The sequence below is a fragment of the Mustela nigripes genome, chromosome 15, assembly GCF_022355385.1.
Source record: "Mustela nigripes isolate SB6536 chromosome 15, MUSNIG.SB6536, whole genome shotgun sequence".
NCBI classification, from domain to species: Eukaryota; Metazoa; Chordata; class Mammalia; order Carnivora; family Mustelidae; genus Mustela; species Mustela nigripes.
In genome coordinates, this window is record NC_081571.1 from 8511878 (window position 1) to 8532486 (window position 20609).

The window sequence follows — 20609 nt, forward strand, 5'->3', positions numbered from 1 at the left end:
ACTTAAGCTTCTGACTCTTGGTTTCAGCTCAGATCCCGATCTTAGGGTCAGAGATCAAGCTCCGCATTGGGCTTGAGATTCTCCTCTTCTGGCCCACCCCCTGCTCCAGTGTCCTTTCTTTCTCTAGATAAATAAATAAAACCTTTTAAAAAATTGTAACATTTCACTGATAAAATCTTATTAATAAAACTTCTTAATGTAGTATGTAGAGTGAAAAAGAAATAACTAATTCTCTACCCCAACATTTATTCATAAAATAAATGTAACTTTGCAGTGTAACTTTGAAGACTCTCCCTTTCTGAATCAGAGCAGCTTTGTGATTTACTGAAGCCAACAGAACGCAGCAGAAGTGACTGATAATGCCAGTTCTAAGCCTAATCTCTAGAGACCTTGCTGGTTTGCATGGTTCTGCTCTCACTCTTTGAAACCCTCTGGGCCCTGATAACAAGCTCAGTTATCTACTGGAGTAGGACAGACCACTCAGAGCAGAGACTGATTATCAGAGGGGATGGTAGCCTAGACCCTTCAGCCCCTAGTGGACCTGCCAAGTGACTGCAGCTGTGTGAGTGAGCGGATTTGAACCTAGCCGAGATCCCCTGGGTCAGACCCAGAGCAGCACCACCATCCCGAGAACCAAATGGACAGAATGGTAGAAGATGAATATTACTGTCTGCCACTGAAGTTTGTGGTTTGCAGCAGTATTATGACAATACATAAATGATACAGTTAATGTTACTTTTTTAGAACAGTCCAGGCTTATTCTTTTATTCTAGAAGTCCATGTGATGACAGTGAAATTTGGCTTTGACTTCAATGACTTGACCATAAAAAATTCAATCATGGGGCGCCTGGGTGGCTCAGTGGGTTGGGGCCTCTGCCTTCGGCTCAGGTCAGGGTCCTAGGGTCCTGGGATTGAGCCCCACATCGGGCTCTCTGTTCAGCGGGGAGCCTGTTTCCTCCACTCTCTCTCTCTGCCTGACTCTCTGCCTACTTGTGATATGTCTGTCAGATAAATAAATAAAATCTTAAAAAAAAAAAAGAATTCAACCAAAACATGGATTTGGTGCTTCTCCCTGAGTTAAGAATTATCATCTCCAATTTGTAACTTAAAAATCCACAAATACACAGACAAGGGTTTGGAAAGTTTCTCAGGTCCAAGTCAGATCTATCTGCCTCCAGAATGGTATTCTTTTTTTTTTTTAAGATTTTATTTATTTATTTGACAGAGATCACAAGTAGGCAGAGAGACAGAGAGAGAGAGAAGGAAGCAGGCTCCCCTGCTGAGCAGAGAGCCTGATGCGGAGCTCGATCCCAGGACCCTGAGATCATGTCCCAAGCTGAAGGCAGAGGCTTTAACCCACTGAGCCACCCAGGCGCCCCCAGAACAGTATTCTTAACCACTGCATTACACAGGGTCTGGAATGAGCTCAGCAAGAATGGAGATGTTGAGGGAGGATTTATCCTGGGTATCAAATGAAGAAGTCCCCTTCTGTTTGGAAACTGATATCTGTGCATGAAAATGAACTTGATTTTCTGGTAAAAGACAGTCTGGATGGAAGGAAATGTCATAATCCCACCACAGACTGACACAGATGCTCAGTAAGAGTATACTGAGTTCGTGAAACTTCCTTATCAATGAAATGTGCTTTGCAGCCTAAAGAAAGGAAATCTATTAAAATTATGATTTTTTATTACAGTCCTTTCTGTTATTCTCCTGACACATTTACTCCAAAATTAGTCAAGAGTAATTATTTGACCATATGCTTGGTTAGTTTACCATCTTCTGATTAGATGAAACTGACATTTGAAGAAGGGTGTTGGGAGTGAAGCAGTGTGTGTTTGTAAGAGAGACACAGAGCAACAAACTCTCTTGGTGAGTAAATATTTGGGGGAAAGACATTCCATGGACTGGACAGAGAAGAGCGGTGGCTTTCAAAGTGGTTCTTTCAAAGGGCTCAGCAGCCTCAGCATCATTGGAGAAGATTGGAGGCCCATCTTTGGGTCTTTGGTTTCAACAAACCATTGAGGTGGTTCTGATGCACCCGAAGGTGAAGAACCACCAGGAAAGAGGAAGGTGTCATTCAAAAGGAGGATTTTTCTTCCTTGTACGCTTTAAGCTTGGGTCTTGCACATAGTTCCAAGAGGGGGAACCAGGCAGCTTGGACCCTCCCTGCTCTCCACTCCCTGAGGCTGGTGGAGGCATGGGAGTCTTCTGGTCCCTAGCTAGGTTTGTGAACAATGAAAGGAGGCAGGGGAAAGGTAACCAGCCGAGGAACCCAGCCCACCTGTGGCCTCCTCACTCTGCTCCAGCCTCTCTTACTCCTTAAGCTTAACCCTCTGGCTGCCCCAGAAAGTCAGAGCACCTTGTATGTCATGAAAAAAATATCTCCCAGCCAAGGGCTTTGCCTCCAGCTATGAAATTGATTAGTGGCCTCGAAATCCCTGGGGGAAGAGTCGCCACTGGCAGCTGTTCTTGCTAGTTTGAGACTGCAGAAGAAAAGAATTTGTGAGAGAGGATGAGATTATGTATTACATACAGGAAAAAAGTCTTAAAAATACCCTTTTTTTCTTGAAGTTAAGGAATGACGCATCCAATAAAAGAAATGCAACATAAGTTTACTTTTGTATTGGAGTTTTTTGTTGGAATAATTTTCAGTTAATTGTTACAAAGCTACTTCTGAAATTAGTCTCAAGAAATGCAGCTTGCACGTACCTGAGAGATTGTGGAATTAAAAGATGAAAACCAGCCCAGTGGAGATCCTAGAAAGGGGCGCTCCTTGCTGAATGCTTGCCTGGAGAGAAGCGTGCACAAGTGTTCAGGAACACTGTCTAAAATACGGGGCAGAAATCAAAAGCACCTTATATAATAGACCTGACAGGGTCAATTGATTACCCAGATGTGGAATTCTTCCCTTTAAATTCATTAAACTCCGTAAGAGTGAGTTGTAAAGGTCCAGTTAAATGCTGTGAATCACTCAAGGGATGTAAGGATTCCAAACCTGCAGGAAAGTTCAGCCATGGACGATTCCATTAATGTAGCCATAATTTCGTTTACCTACCAAGCATTTATTGAGTATCTACTATGTGGAAGACATTCATGAAGGACTGGGAAGAGGACACTAAAAAGCAGCCTATAGGATGCAGGTAAGATGTGATTAATGCTAAGACAAATCTGGTTCGAAGGAGCTCAAAAGAGAGAGCAAGGAGGAGACTGGAGAGGAGGCTTCTAGGTTGAATGAAGAAGAGGCAGTGGGTATTTCAGGTGGAAAGAGAAGACTGAGAAAGCAAACCTGTCTGAAAACAGCCTGTGAGAAGGCCTTGAGACTGGTAGAGCTTGGACAGGGGTGCTGGGGACTGGGACAAGGAGGAGGGGTAAGACGGGATGGATCCTGCAGGTGGGGCAAGGGAATTCAACTGTCGCCCCCCTAGTTTGCCAAGGTTAGTTAGATGAGAGAGGACGGTACTGGAAGTCCGAAGATGGCCGGGCAGGTGGATAAAGAGGGCAGGGAGTTTGATCTGGGGTGAAAACAGAAGCAAACTGAACGTCTGTCATTTGTCTCCTATTCATTACATGATATGTCCTAGCTGCCCTCACCACCTGAGCTGACACTTCCCCGACCAAAGAAGACAGAACTTCAGAATCTCTGGAGGGGGCGGGTATAAAACTCATTGTTATAAGAACACTGAAAATTTTGGAAAATGAAACAAACACATCATTTTTGAAAATTTCCAGTATCATTCAAGAAAGGACAGAAAAATTATTTTTAATCCTAGGGTATATGTGATTCAAAATGTCAAATACTACTGATCCTAAAACACCTCTTATGAAGGCATCCACGTAACTAATATAGAAAGCCGCATAATGCCTGTCATTTGCATTTTGTTTCAGGTACTCATGGGATTATTTTTCTAGTAAGTATTTTCCAAGAAATATCTCCTATTCCATGTGTAAGACTACCACATTTTTCCCCCTAAAGCAACTTTTGAACATTCTAATATTCTGAAGTAGAAGGATGCTGCTTGATATAGGAGAGAATATATGCCTGGACCTCAGCTGCTGCTTTGGAAGTAAGTCACATGAAACAAATACTAATCTATTGGCCCAGATAATTTATTTTCAGTTAATATGTAGCCAGATAGACTTTTACACAGGGCAGGGAGGTTGGGGGAAAAGCAAGATTCATAATAGGAAAATATATAAACTATGAAAAAACATAATTACAGGTCTCCCAGGGGGAAAAGCTACAAACAGCATTGGAGGAAGTACGCGTTTTCTTCATAAACTAGGTGACTGAGCTGCCCAGAGGGAAACAAAAAGTCTCTCATGCCCCCTGGTGTCTTCTGCTGGGACTTGCAGTGTTCCAGAGTTCTGATTCAATCGCTCAGGAAAAGATTCCTGTAGATTTTTTCCTAACTCAGAACAATTCACATCACAGTAGACGAATCCTGATTCCCTGTTTCTATTTATGTGAGACTTTATTAGTTACAAAAGTAATTCAAATATCTATGTAAATACGAGAGACAGGAAGGCCCGGTGTTCGCTGATGACTGTTACTGAATTTACCCCTGCTGTAAAATTGGGCTAATCAAGAATGCTAAGAGCATGAGGTCCTCACTGAACACATGTCTGAAGTAATTACTAGCAAAGGACAGAGACAAAGATTGAATGCCTATAAAAAGCAGCAGAGTTTCGTAAACAAAGGGACCACAGCCAAGGAGGAAAATCAAAACTACAGGAGGAGAACCCAAGTTAGGAATTTGGTGGAATGTACATAGATTAGATCATGGGAGGAAGAAAAATATGAATGGATTGGAATTTTGAATCCCAATTAGATTGTTCCAATCTACCTTGGATTCCAATCTATCTTAGATGATAGACAATCAAGTAAGCATCTATCAAAACAAAACAGAACAAAACAAAAGGCTATGGGGGGGGGGAGAAATCTTGTTTTAGAGAAATAATCAAAATAATGTGATCAAACAAGAGAAGAAAGTAGTTGATATACATTTGCTCCTACCAGTTGTACTAGAAGTTTCAGACATTTAACACTTTTAAATAACTAAAGAACATGAACAAATTACAGACCAGACAACAGACTTTGGAAAAGTATTTTTCACACATGTGATTTTTGGCGGGAGGAGGAAATAGAACACATGGCTCGGTGACTCTACTGGTTTACCTGTTGCCTTGTAAGCCAGATCTGCTGCACAGTGATTCCAGACACAAGAATGGTCTTTTTGAGTTTTTCATTATCCAAGTTTCTGGGGAAAGGGTTTCGAGGACATGGCTATCTACACTCACATTTCAGGAAGATCTGCCTGGATTTCTATCTAAGTAGCTGTTTAAACTGGTGAAAAGCGAAACACATGGAGGTGTGACTAATTTGTGGGTCTGTGTTTGAAGTCCCTGCACGTGCTCTCTGCATATAGCGAAACAAGCTAAAGGTGGGTCCCTATGGGCGCCGGTTTGCACTCCCAGCGTGCGTAAGAATCACCTGGAGACCTTGAATAAACACAGATCAGGGAGGAGAGTCAACCGCCAGAGTCGGATTCCGTACCCCTGGGGTGGGTTTAAGAACGTGGCGTTTCTGACAAGTTCCCTGGGCCAAGCTGGAGCCCACCCTGAGAGCCGCTGCGTTGGGCAGTTTGTGAGGAGCTGTTTGGATGAGTGAGGAAGGAGAACGTTGGAGATGTCCAGAACATTCCCTGTGACGCTTCCTCTCCCTTTGAGCTCTGAGGCAACGCTCTGCCCAGAGCTGCCAGGAACAGAGTGCAACAGGGTTCTTGGGCACTTTCCTCTTTAGTAGATTGACGGGTAGGCGCGGCCCATACACCAAACACACGCAGGCGCCAAAGTCCTCCGCTCACCCCTGGCGCCCCACTGTGGACCTTCCCACCTTTTCAGAGAGCGTGGAGCGAAGACCCCTCTCCGCGCAGCGCAACCCTGCCCTGCCCCTCTCCACCTGCGTCCCGCCCAAGCCCCTCCCTTCCCCTGCCCTGTGGACCCCCGCCCCGCCCAGCCTCGCCCCGGCCCTCCTCCGCCCCACAATTGTGCCCCACCCAAGCCCCGCTCCATCCTCCCCTCCCAACCTGCGCGCCGCGGACCCCACCGGAGCTCCGCCTCGGGGCTGCCCTGCCCCTCCCCCCAGGGCCCCCCTCCCCCGGGGCCCCGCCCCGGTCCGGCTCCGCCCTCCCTGACACCTCGCGTGGAGAAGAACGGACATCTTTAAAAGGAGGCATAACAGTGCATCGTAAAACCTTCAGAAGGAAAGGAAAATGTTATGGACCATTTGTTTGTGTGTGTGGCAGTTTTAAGTTATTAGTTTTTAAAATCAGTACTTTTTAATGGAAACAACTTGACCAAAAATCTGTCACAGAATTTTGAGACCCATTAAAACAAAAGTTTAATGAGGGGCGGGGGGAGGAGGCGTGGGAGCCATGACCTCTGGTGGCCTGGCAGCAGCTGCGGTAGAGTGTGCTTGCGAGGGCGCAACCTGCCCCGAGCTTTCGGGGCGCTTCAGGAGGCTTGCTCCTTCTCCTGGGTGTGGTATTCGGCTTCCCCGGCTGTTTGATGACGGGTAGCCCGAGTGGAGGAAGTCGCGTGAGCTTGAAGGACGCTTCAGCACGAAGGAAATGGTCCTAGATTCTGTGTACACAGAGGACCATCTCCTCAGGTCAACGTCCCTTCTCCCTCCGCCCAGCTCCCGCTCACACCCTGGTAGGTGCTGCGCGGGCTCCTGCTTGCGGCTTTGGTCCCCAGGTTCAGTGATTTCCCCACCCCCCCTTTTGCACTGAAATGCAGATTCCTAGATGGTAAAACTCCGAGATCCTAGGGACGGCCTCCTTGTGTCCTGCAGGACACAATTCTTTTTTTATTTTTATTTTATTTTATTTTTAAGATTTTATTTATTTGAGAGAACAAGCTAGAGAGAGCGAGCAGGGGTAGGGGCAGAGGGAGAGGCAGACTCCCCGCTGAGCGGGGAGCCGGATGCGGGACTCAGTTCCCGGACCCGGGATCAAGACCTGAGCCACTCAGGTGAGACAAAAATTCTTGAAAAGAGCCTTTTGTAATTATCTTCATCAGTTTTTGTTTGCTTTTAGTACTGTTTTAGGTTTTATTTATTCGAGTAATCTCTACGCCCCGACGTGGCACAGGAGTGGCACACCCTTCCCACTGAGCCAGCCAGGTGCCCCTGTTTTTAGTTTTCAGTGCATTAGGTGTGGCTGGACAAGGTGCCATTAATAGAATCTTTAGGATAAGGGACAAAGCCTTGACTGAAGGGATAAAATGAATGCAGGAAAAACCGTATTTGTGTGCCACCGTCTATTTCTTGGTGAATATTGCACTTCATTTTCTTAAGGGTAGGGGCGGGTAATGGACAGAGTGCAGGTGTCATCTAAGGGGATGGAACACAGGAGGGCACGTGTAGCCAGGGCAGGCCTGTTTTGTGAGGACATGGACAGAAAGGTTCCACATACTGTCCTATTTCTCAAGAAGCCCATCAACAACAGACAGTCTGAGCAATCAGCCTTGAGAGTTGAAGTCTGGCAAGAGATAGCAGATGTCTTTTCTAAGTTCCTTTCCAGGAGGAAGCCTCCAAGAAAGATTTCCTGATAACCAAGAGCTTTGGGACACGAAATCTTCCCAACTGATTTACATAGGGTGGTCCACAGCTGGGCTAGTTCTTGCATCAGGAAATCTTTTCTCAAGGGGGCTCAGCCACTGGGAAGGGATAGTTTTTAGGGAATAAGCAAGACTCTGTCAAAGTAAATCATGTATTTAATAATTTTTCCCTAACCAGGGATGTATGATGTAAGGTAACTGGCTTTTCATATTTCCTGCTGTCACCCTAGGGCCTAGCAAAATGTGTCTCATTGTGGCTGCATAATAAATTATTTACTACGAAAACCTGTAAAAGATTGATGAGTCCAGCATTCCTGGAAGGTGCTGCGGGCACCTTCCTTGCTTGTTGGCATTTAGTTCTCATTGACTCAATCCTCTCCCACCCTCCCGCCCCCCACCTCCTGCTGGGAGCACGGCCCCTTTTCAGAGATTTCAGTGAGCTGTTTTTGCTGATCATGAATAAGTTCCCTTTCCACTTAAAGTCACTGTGTGTGTGTGGACCCCAAGACAGAACCCAGGCTTTTTCACTTGACTCCCCAAACACTAGTAAGGCAGTAGTATGTTTTAGACATTAACTCAAGATTTTGGGGGTTAAGAGAGAAAGTAAGTTAAGACCTTCCTAGAGATGCAGGGCTCCACTTCCTTCTCTTTTCACTCAGCTGTCCCCTAAGCAAGATCATCTACCTACCTCGAGACCGTGGACCAGATTGGATCTCCACCTGAAGCCCCTTCTCCCAGCTGCTTCCCTTGTAGCTCCATCTGACTGTTGTAAAAGGCACCTCATACTCAGTGTGTCTTTGGCTAAACCCAAAATAGTAGAGCTATTGCTAGAATGTGCCCAGACCCTCGCAGGCTCTGGTTGTCATGCGATGTTGCAACCATGGCAACAATTGAGTGGGTTCAGTAAGTTGTGACAAAAGGTAACTCTCTTTCCAGTAGGTCCTGTCATTTCTTGGCTTCTGCTTGGGTCACTTCATACATACTTTTTTACAGCATTTTTCAGGAATAATATATATATTATTATATAATATTGTATATAATATTATATAATATATTATTATATTATAATATAATTATATTATATATTATATTATATATAATATTATATAATAATATATAATATATAATTTATATATAATATATAAATATAATTTATATAAAATATATAATTTACATATATAAATTATATATTTTATATAATTTATATAATAATATATATATTGTTCCTGAAAATGCTGTAAAAAAGTATGTATATTATATATACATTATATATATATATATATATATAAAATCAATATTGGTTAGATTTGTTGTTGTCTATATTAATAGTGGATACAACTCCAAAGAGTTAGCAAGAACAATCAAGGCCACTGTTGAGACAGACCTTCTTCCTAACTTGAGGATGATTTGTGTGCTCTGGCACATCAGCATGGTAATCCCATGAGGGTTCTGTGTCTGTAGCTTCACAGCCCTCCTGGGAGCTTTCCCGGTATAATCTGAAACTTGCCCCCATACACAGAGGGCAGGACACACCAAAGAGGCAGCCACTCCAGCTTGATCAGGGGCAGTTTTAATCATAGCACAGGGAACAGACATTGGAAGCTTGTCTTTGGCGGCAGCAAGATGAATGGCTTCCTGCACCCGCCCTCCAAAGTTTAAAAGCTTGTAAACAGGCCCTAACTGGGCTCAGTCACATCCACCAGGCAGGTGTTTTCAACATCCCATCACCATCTCAAGGCTTTGCCCTTGGAGTAGCCTCTGGCATTGGGAAAGCCCAGTAGAACCTACATTTCAAGGACACAGGAAGGAGTGAAGAGCCTCTGAGTGCCCCAGTCCAGCTCATGGGTCAGTGGGCGGTCACATTTCCCAACATACTCACATATTCGTGGTTTCCATCTTTATGATCAGAAAAAGCATATAGGGATCAGCACTTCAAACTGCTTACATTAAGGTCAGTTTAACAACAGCCATGAGCCTACCGAGACAGATGAGTTGGGTAAGTTGGTGAAAGAACTTGAATACCATTCTGAAGAGCTTAGACTTAGTATTGCTGAGTAAGAAGGAATGGCATGATCCATCGACCAACAGAGGTATCTTAGGAAGCAACAGGATAAAAAGTGAATAGGCGGCACCCATAAAAAGAGAGGAAAATGAGATCTTAACAACTTGGCAGTGGAAGGTGAAGGGTTGGTAGTTTAGGTGGGAAGAGACCGTAAGCAAGGAGATGTTTCTGCTCTGTATAAAAGGCGAGTAGGGGGACACCTGGGTGGCTCAGTTGGTTAAGCGACTGCCTTCGGCTCAGGTCATGATCCCAGGGTCCTGGGATCGAGTCCTGTGTTGGGAATCTTGCTCAGTAAGGAGCCTGCTTCTCCCTCTCCCTCTCCTTCTGACTGCACTCCCCCTGTTTGTGTTCTTCTCTCTGTCAAATAAATACTAAAAATAAATTATTAAAAAACAAAGTGAATAGGTATGGGGAAGAATAGAAAAGAGGCTGAAGGAAGTGGGGAGGAAAGGATGTAGGGGCTGGACCCTGTGGCTGTGATTGGAAACCAGTGTAGAGATTTGTATTTAATCCTAAATGCAATAGGAAGCCAAAGACTTGAAGCAGAATAGGGCTGGCTATTCTCAGTCAAATAGAAATTTAAAAAGTCTTTTGGGATTCCCATGGCTTATCTGAAAACTTCCCTGATAGCACCTGTATTTTCCACTTACCAAATTATTTCCTTAGGTTGAAAGTGCAAGTGGAGTTGTTGTGCCGAAGGTTATATACATATATCTAAAGCACAGGATGTGTATTGGAATAATTTAATCCTTTATTAATTATTGGTTAAGGACTATAACGGGTGTTATATTGTGCTACAGTATGCTGATGGTCCATGAGTCTATTATTTCCCCCTATACTAAATTTTCTAGAATAATCATAGTTTTTATTATAAACAGGAACTTGAGAAGAAGAGAAAATAAGTTTCTTCTGAGACAAATCCCCTTTCATAAGGGATACCAGTAGATAAGAGTGGATTTGTTATGTAGGGCACAGGGAATGCTTTTAAATAGTAAGATCTGGCTGCACTGTGTGTATCTCAGCAGCAGTCATGACAAGAACCTGTGTATGAGTTAGGAACTAAGTTTGGCTGCAAGTAACTCAAAGCAGGCAAACAGTGGCTTAACCAAGTTAGTGGCTTTATGGTAGTCAGATCAGGGCTGGTGTATATTTCCAGGGTGCTGTTGCAGATTGGACTCCTGCCTTTCTGCTCATTCATTTATAAGATGTGGTTTTTGCCTCATGGTACATCATGGCTGCTGTGACTCCAAATCAGGCCCATGTGGGAGTGAAGCAAGAAAGGGTGAGCAGTAAAACACATGTGCCAACTGGGTATGGTCCTCCCTTGAGGGCATGTCCTGGATTGCCCCCTCCCCAAAACTGCTTTTAGATTGTTTAACCCAAGGTATATCACATGGACTTCTTCAAAGGAAGCTAGGAAATGTGGTAAATATAATCGGACTGTGTTAATAGGGCACATGAGGAGAGTGATTATTTGTAGACAAGCGGCAATCTCTGCCACAGCACAGATGCAAGAAGGATGGTGCAGTGACTTTGGCCACAACTCTAGATGAGAAAAATAAATCAAAATTTAAGTTTACAAATGATAAAGAAATTTTTTTATTAGTTACCTATTGCCATACAACAATTTACTCCAATTATCAGTGACTTAAAAACCTACAAACATTATCTCCAAGAATCTGTGGGGCAAGAATTCAGGTGTGCTTTAGCTGAATTAAGGTCTCCCTTGAGATGAGCGTTGTTTAGGGCTGCACCCTATCCAAAGGCTCAGTCAGAAGAGGATGGGTCACTCATGTGCTTGTTGTCTGGATTCTATTCCTCACATACCATCAGATTTAAAGCTGTGTAAGTCCTTGCTGGCAGTTGGCTAGAGGCCTCCCTTAACAACCCTCTGACTGACTGGTCCCACAGGATAGCTCACAACATGGCAGCTGGCTTTCATCAGAGCAAGTAAGAGAGAACCAGAAAGAGGCCAGATGAAATCTGGAGTCTTGGTCACTTAAGCTCATGACACCCCATACACATTTGATCATATTCTACTTATTAGAAGCACGGTGATAGGAACAGCCTGTACTGCAGGGGGTAAATTTACACAAGTGTGTGAATACCGGGAAGCAGGGACCACTGCCTAACACCTTAGGAGCCACCAATCACCGCATGTGTCTTGGGCGAGGATGTATGGACCCCATTTCCTTGGAGAGCTCTGAGGAAGTGACCCTCCCTCCTGTGCATTTTCTTCTGCCTACTTGAAATAAGCATTCAGTTTGATACATATCCCTCTTTTTTGGGTCTCATTTTTGATAATTATTTAAAAAATTTCTCTTGGTTACCTATCTTCATAACTTTATATTTTCCCCCACATTTTTATTTAAATTCTAGTTAGTTAATGTATAATATTTGTTTCAGAAGTAGAATATAGTGGATTCATCATAACTTTATATTTTTAAACCTCTACGCTTTTTCCATCAGCTTTATTCTCTTGATTCCTATGTTAGGCTGCTCAAGCTGGCATAACCAAATACCACAGACCTGGTGGCTCAAACCAACAGAAATAAACTTCCTCACAATTGCAGAGGCTGGAAGTTCATAATCAAGGTTCTGTCAGGTTTGGTTTCTGATGAAGCTTTTCCTTCTGGCTTACAGATGGCTACCTCCTCACTGTGTCTTCCCATGACTCTGTGCACAGAGATCTGTGGGCTCTTTTCCTCTTAGGAGGATACCAGCCCTATCAGATTAAGGCTCCACCCTTCTGAACTCCTTTAAAGTTAATTATCTCCCTAAAAACCCTATCCAGATACAGTCACACCAGGGGTTAAGGTTTCAACATATGAATTTTAAGAAGCAATTCAGTCCATAGCACCTCTACTATATCAATGAATGTTTCTGTATTTTCCCCTTTCTGTTAACTATATCTTTACCTATACCTCACTATTCCAATCTCCTCTTCTATTAGCGGGCGTTGGTGGTATAGTGGTGAGCATAGCTGCCTTCCAATCTCCTCTTCCATTAACTACACCTGTCCTTTACATTTTCATAGCTATTAATATTTGTGTTCTAAGCATTGTTTGCTTCATTGCAAGTTGAGTCTATGCATTGAAAACCAATAAATGGGGGCACCTGGGTGGCTCAGTGGGTTAAGCCTCTGCCTTCGGCTCAGGTCATGATCTCAGGGTCCTGGGATCGAGCCCCACATTGAGCCCCACATCAGGCTGTCTGCTCAGGCGGGAGCCTGCTTCCTCCTCTCTCTCTGCCTGCCTCTCTGCCTACACTCTCTCTTTCAAAGAAATAAAATCTTAAAAAAAAGAAAACCAATAAACAATATTTATATTCCTTTTATTCTATATGTTCCCTGTTCCCTGCCGAACCAAGTTGTATTCTAGGTTTATCTTTCCTTCTCTACAGTCCTCTGTGTTCAATTTCACTGGCCTTGAGTCTTCCTTAACAAAACTGACAGGCTTTGAGGACAAACATGTTCTCTCTAGTCTTCTTTCTATCTCTCTCTTTTTATATGCCATCAATTGTTCAAGGTTACACAACTTTTTATTTTCCTTCATATTCAGAGCGTAATTTTCTTCTATAGCTTTTGGGTTTTCTGGAGGTTTTTAATTGCCTTTCTTTTTTTCTTAATAGAAGAAGTACATGCCTTTTTTGTGTCTCCAATGTAATCCCCCTTCTCAATCATAGTATCTACTGTATGAAATCCTCTTTAAAGATTCTTTAAGTCTTTATTTTCTGAATGTTATGACCTCCTGCTTCAATCTGTATCTGCTCTGGGAAAGCTAAAGCTGCATGTATACCATGTGAGTTTAATCCTTGTTACATAGGAAGATGATATTTTTAAAGCTGCTGCTCCTTTTTAAATTTCCTGGGTTTCTTAAAGGTGTTTTTACACCTAGCTTCTTTGCATCTAGTTTCAGTGTGACTAGTTTTGGTAAATGTGGGCAGATGTGATAGACACCATTTCCTCCTGTAGCCCGAATGGAATTCCTACACATGGTCATCTCCTTCCATGACAGCCTTGGAAGCCCTGTGTTCAAGGGGGTGTCACAAGATGTAAGAGGTCTAGATCTTTGATCTTTGAGAAGCAAGTTGTACAAAAGCCACCTGGGTTCATGACCCTGGGATCATGACCTTTGTGTGACTGAGAAATGAATGTTATGGTTTTTGGAGGTTGTTGGATATAGCAGTTGCCAATCCTAACTAGCTCAGAAATTGGTGCTGCAAATAGTACTGCAGTCTAACATATGCAGCACCGGCTCAGTGGTCAAGTTGTGGGCTATGAGAAAACCGATACCAGGCTCTGAGAAAATGGAGGCTCATGTTGTGCATGTTTGACCATGGTGTCACCTCTAATAATGTTGAAGCAGGTCATGTGCTTGGTGAGCCAATGGCTCTAGAGGATGTGACTGGAAAGAATAATATTGTCATTGGATGCATTTGGCAAGGTGTTGCAAGAAAGAGGGGAGTTCAAAGTAAATTGGCCATTTTGCAAGCAGATAGGAAAGAGAAGGGAGAATGCAAAGATTTAGAGTCTTCAAGGACTGGAAAGCTAATTTTAAGTCATGAGACATGGGATTTAAAAGACTTCAATTGGCATGAACTTAGATTTTTCAGCTGTTCAGATTGACTGAGCCTCATGGCAAAGATCCAATTAACAGTATGGTTTCCCACTTAAACTAATAACTTCAAGTTCCTGAGTATTAAGTTAAGAGAGACATGTGGACAGAAATGAAAAAAAGATGAGGACTGTATCTAGGAAAGAATTTGGGTGTTGTTAATGACACATGACACTGATTAAAGGCAAGTATATCAGGAGCCTCCTAAAATTTTGATGGAATTATATTGTCAAAGAAGCTTTGGAGCAGACTTGCACACAGATTATTGGCTGAGATCTAAAACAAGTTTGTTCCACAGGAAGCAGGCTGTAAAGTTGTGTAGCCCCTAAGAAGGGCATATTCCCCAATCTCTCTGCAGACATCATGGAAGAGAATAACATGTAAAGAACCTCCCAAAAATTAGGTAGAGGCAGCAGAGGAAATGGACAAGTGATCCTTCGAAAAAGCTAAATTGCAGCCTTGTTAGGGATGTCCCCCAATTCCAGACAAGGGAAGTTTCACCATACCTACTTTGTGGGATTTCTTCATGTGGACCAGTGACAGCTGTTATGTCTTACAGTTTTCCTTTTTTTTTTTTTTTTTTTGGAATGGGAGATTGTATTGCACTTTTCCTGTCCATGATGCACCATTGCATTCTGTGTGTGCTGGGGAGGGTAGATAACTGGTCTCTTAGATCATAGGTGACCATAGGAGGATGGGCCATGTCTGGAACTGGTGGAGAAAAATGAACATTGCCTACGCTACTTATTGTAGTAAGTCGAACACTTGGAAAAAACTAGTATCAGTGGATGCATTGATTGGAAATCACATTGGTTAATCTCCTCTGAGAAGCAAGTGTATTTTCCGTGTAGGAAAAAGAACAAAATGGTTCAGTATTATGTGTTTACAAAGCTGTTTTGTTTTCCTCCTATCCATAGGCATAGATTATATTTCAAGAACCTATTGGTAGTGCCAAATAACCAGTCTGGCCAAAAGTGAATGGTGGCAGATGTGATAAACTGATACACAGCAGTGATTCTTTTCTTTTCTTTTCTTTTAATTTTTTATTTTTTATAAACATATAATATATTTTTATCCCCAGGAGTACAGGTCTGTGAATCGCCAGGTTTACACACTTCACAGCACTCACCATAGCACATACCCTCCCCAATGTCCATAACCCCACCCCCTTCGCCCAATCCCCCTCCCCCCAGCAAACCTCAGTTTGTTTTGTGAGATTAAGAGTCACTTATGATTTGTCTCCCTCCCAATCCCATCTTGTTTCATTTATTCTTCTCCTACCCCCTTAAACTCCCATGTTGCATCTCCACTTCCTCATATCAGGGAGATCATATGATAGTTGTCTTTCTCTGATTGACTTATTTAGCTAAGGGTGATACCCTCTAGTTCTATCAACGTCGTCGCAAATGGCAAGATTTCATTTCTTTTGATAGCTGCATAGTATTCCATTGTGTATATATACCACATCTTCTTGATCCATTCATCTGTTGATGGACATCTAGGTTCTTTCCATAGTTTGGCTATTGTAGACATTGCTGCTATAAACATTTGGGCGCACGTGCCCCTTCGGATCACTATGTTTGTATCTTTAGGGTAAATACCCAGTAGTGCAATTGCTGGGTCATAGGGTAGTTCTATTTTCAACATTTTGAGGAACCTCCATGCTGTTTTCCAGAGTGGTTGCACCAGCTTGCATTCCCACCAACAGTGTAGGAGGGTTCCCCTTTCTCTGCATCCTCACCAGCATCTGTCATTTCCTGACTTGTTAACTTTAGCCATTCTGACTGGTGTGAGGTGATACCTCATTGTGGTTTTAATTTGTATTTCCCTGATGCCGAGTGATGTGGAGCACTTTTTCATGTGTCTGTTGGCCATCTGGATGTCTTCTTTGCAGAAATATCTGTTCATGTCTTCTGCCCATTTCTGGATTGGATTATTTGTTCTTTGGGTGTTGAGTTTGCTAAGTTCTTTATAGATTTTGGACACTAGCCCTTTATCTGATATGTCATTTGCAAATATCTTCCCCCATTCTGTCAGTTGTCTTTTGGTTTTGTTAATTGTTTTCTTTGCTGTGCAAAAGCTTTTGATCTTGATAAAATCCCAATAGTTCATTTTTGCCCTTGCTTCTCTTGCCTTTGGCAATGTTCCTAGGAAGATGTTGCCGAGGCTGAGGTCGAAGAGGTTGCTGCCTGTGTTCTCCTCAAGGATTTTGATGGATTCCTTTCCTACATTGAGGTCCTTCATCCATTTTGAGTCTATTTTTGTGTGTGGTGTAAGGAAATGGTCTAATTTCATTTTTCTGCATATGGCTGTCCAATTATCCCAACACCATTTATTGAGGAGGTTGTCTTTTTTCCATTGGACATTCTTTCCTGCTTTGTCGAAGATGAGTTGACCATAGAGTTGTGGGTTTATTTCTGGGCTCTCTATTCTGTTCCATTGATCTATGTGTCTGTTTTTGTGCCAGTACCATGCTGTCTTGATGATGACAGCTTTGTAATAGAGCTTGAAGTCTGGAATTGTGATGCCACCAACGTTGGCTTTCTTTTTCAATATTCCTTTGGCTATTCGAGGTCTTTTCTGGTTCCATATAAATTTTAGCATTATTTGTTCCATTTCTTTGAAAAAGATGGATGGTGCTTTGATAGGAATTGCATTAAATGTGTAGATTGCTTTAGGTAGCATAGACATTTTCACAATATTAATTCTTCCAATCCAGGAGCATGGAACGTTTTTCCATTTCTTTGTGTCTTTCTCGATTTCTTTCATGAGTACTTTATAGTTTTCTGAGTATAGATTCTTTGCCTCTTTGGTTAGGTTTATTCCTAGGTATCTTATGGCTTTGGGTGCAATTGTAAATGGGGTTGACTCCTTAATTTCTCTTTCTTCTGTCTTGTTGGTGTAGAGAAATGCAACTGATTTCTGTTCATTGATTTTATATCCTGACACTTTAATGAATTCCCGTACAAGTTCTAGCAGTTTTGGAGTGGAGTCTTTTGGGCTTTCCACATATAGTATCATATCATCTGCAAAGAGTGACAGTTTGACTTCTTCTTTGCCAAATTGGATGCCTTTAATTTCCTTTTATTGTCTGATTGCTATTGCTAGGACTTCTAATACTATGTTGAACAAGAGTGGTGAGAGTGGGCATCCTTGTCGTGTTCCTGATCTCAGTGGGAATGCTGCAAGCTCTTTGCCATTGGGGGTGATATTTGCCGTGGGTCTTTCATAGATAGATTTTATGAAGTTCAGGAATGTTCCCTCTATCCCTATACTTTGAAGCGTTTTTTTTTTTTTAAAGATTTTATTTATTTATTTAACAGACAGAGATCACAAGTAGTCAGAGAGGCAGGTAGAAAGAGAGAGAGGAGGAAGCAGGCTTTCCGCGGAGCGGACAGCCCGATGCGGAACTCGATCCCAGGACCCTGGGATCATGACCTGAGCCGAAGGCAGAGGCTTTAACCCACTGAGCCACCCAGGCGCCCCTACTTCGAAGCGTTTTAATCAGGAACAGATGCTGGATTTTGTCAAATGCTTTTTCTGCATCAGTTGAGAGGACCAGGTGGTTCTTCTCTCTTCTCATATTAATTTGTTCTATCACATTGATCGATTTGTGAATGTTGAACCATCCTTGTAGCCCAGGGATGAATCCCACCTGGTCATGGTGGATAATCTTTTTAATGTGCTGTTGGATCCTGTTTGCTAGGATCTTGTTGAGAATCTTAGCTCCATATTCATCAGTGATATTCGTCTCAAATTCTCTTTTTTGGTAGGATCTTTGCCTGTTTTGGAAATCAGGGTAATGCTGGCTTCATAGAAAGAGTCTGGAAGTTTTCCTTCTGCTTCAATTTTTTGAAACAGTTTCAGGAGAATAGGTGTTATTTCTTCTTAAAATTGAACGAGTGGTAGAATTCCCCGGGGAATCCGTCAGATCCTGGGCTCTTATTTTTTGGGAGGTTTTTGATCAGTGCTTCAATCTCGTTACTAGATATCAGTCTATTCAGGTTGTCAGTTTCTTACTGGTTTTGGGTTTTCCCAAATTTGGGGATTTTATAGTTTTCCAGGAATGCATCCATTTCATATGCTTAGCTTATTGGCATATAACTGTTGATAATAACTTCTGATGCTTGTTTCTACTTCCTTGGTGTTAGTTATGATCTCTCCCTTTATCATTCATAATTTTGTTAATTTGGGCTTTCTCTCTTTTCTTTTGTATTAGTGTGGCCAATGGTTTATTGATCTTATTGATTCTTTCAAAAAACCAGCTTCTAGTTTCATCTATACGTTCTACTGTATCTCTGGTTTCTACTTCATTGATCTCAGCTCTAATCTTGATTATTTCCCTTCTTATGTGTGGAGTTGGTTTGATTCACATAGGTGTACTCTTAATCCTCTTTATCTATTTCACCCATTCCCCACCCACCTTCTCTCTGGCAAACAGCAATTTCTTTATATTTAAAAGTCTATTTTTTTCTTTGTTTGTTTTTTTGTTTTGTTAAATTTCACATATGAATGAAATCATATGTATTTGTCTGTCTCTATTTCACTTAGCATTTTACCCTCTACATGCATTTATGTCACTGCCAATGGCAAAATCTCATTCTTTTTTATGGCTGGGTAATAGCCCACTGTACATACACACCTCATCTTGTTTATCAGTTCATCTATCAGTGGAGGGTTGGGTTGTTTCCATATCTTGGCTTTTGTAAATAAATTAATGTTTTATTTTCTTTGGGTAAATACATCCTAGTAGAATTACTGGATTATATGGTAATTCTATTTTTAATTTTTCTAGGAATCTCTATACTGCTTTCCATAGTGGCTACACTAGTTTACAGTCCCACTAACAGTGCACAAGTGTTCCTTTTTCTCCACATCCTCTTTAACACTTGTTATTTCTTATTTTAGATTTTACTCTTTCGGACAGGTGTAAGGAGATAACTCACCATGGTATTGGTTTGCATTTTTTCTGGTGAGTAGTGATGTTGAATATCTCTTAATGTGTCTGCTGGCCATCTATATATTGTCTTTGGAAAAATGTATATTTGGAAAAATGTATATTCAGGGCCTTTGCCATTTTTTAAAGGATTATTATTATTTGGTGTAGCTGTATAAGTTCTTTATATGTTTTGGATACTAACCCCTTACTATGTATATTATTTGCAAATATCATCTCTCATTCACTAGGTTGTCTTTTTGTTTTGTTAATGGGCTCCTTTGCTGTACAAAAGCTTTTATTTTAGTGTAGTCCCAATAGTTTATTTTTGCATGTTTCCCTTGCCTTAGGGGACATATCTAGAAAAATGTTGTTATGATTGATATCAAAGAAATTACTGCTTATGTTTTCTAAGAGCTTTGTGGTTTTAGATCTCATACTTAGGTCTTTAATCCTCTTTGAATTTAGTCTGTGCATGGTGTAAGAAAGTGGTCCAATTTCATTCTTTTGCATGTATCTGTTTAGTTGTCCCAGCACCATTTGTTAAACAGACTGTACTTTCACCATTGTATATTCTTGCCTCCTTTGACCATATAAGCTTGAATTTATTTTATTTGATATCCTGGATTTATTTTATTTGTTGGATTTATTTACTTTATTGGATTATTGGATTTATTAATTGACAACATCAGCTCGGATTTATTCCTGGGGGTCTATTCTGTTCTATTGGTCTATGTATCTATCTATGTGCTAGTACCATACCATTTTGATTACTATAGCTCTGTAGTATGTCTTGAAATCTGGGATTACATTACCTCTAGCTTTGTTCTTATTTCTCATGATTTTTTTGGCTATTCAGGGTTTTTTGTTGTTCCACACAGACTTTAGGAGTATTTGTTCTAGTTCTGTAAAAAAGAGTGTTAGGATTTTGATAGGGATTACATTAAATCTGTACATTGCTTTATGTATTATAGACATTTAACAATATTTGTTCTTCCAGTCCATGAACATGAAATAGCTTTTCATTTCTTTGTGTTATGTTCAATTACTCTCATCAGTGTCGTATAGTTTTCAGAGTACAGGTCTTTCACCTTGGTTAAATTGATTCCTAGGTATTCTTTTTGGTTGATTATAAATGTGACTGTTTTCTTTTGTCTTTCTGCTACTTCATTATTAATGTCTAGAAATGTAACAGTTTTCTCTATATTAATTTTGTATCCTGCAACTTTACTGAATTCATTTATTAGTTTTAGTCATGTTTTGGTGCAGTATTTGGAATTTTCTCTATGCAGTATCATGTCATCTGCCTGTAGTGAAAGTTTTACTTTTTCCTTATTGTTTTGGATGACTCTTCTTTCTTTTTCTTGTCTGA

General features: G+C 41.5%; 1 protein-coding gene across 1 annotated transcript in view; it reads right to left on the bottom strand.

The window, feature by feature from the left end:
- Positions 1 to 6403: 6403 nt before the first annotated feature.
- LOC132002948 (phospholipid-transporting ATPase IB-like) overlaps positions 6404 to 20609 on the bottom strand; it is a 247455-nt gene continuing 233249 nt past the window's right edge. Inside the window, exon 38 of the mRNA XM_059378234.1 lies at positions 6404 to 6790. Coding sequence (XP_059234217.1) covers positions 6404 to 6790 — 387 coding nt within the window. The remainder of the gene's footprint in view (positions 6791 to 20609) is intronic.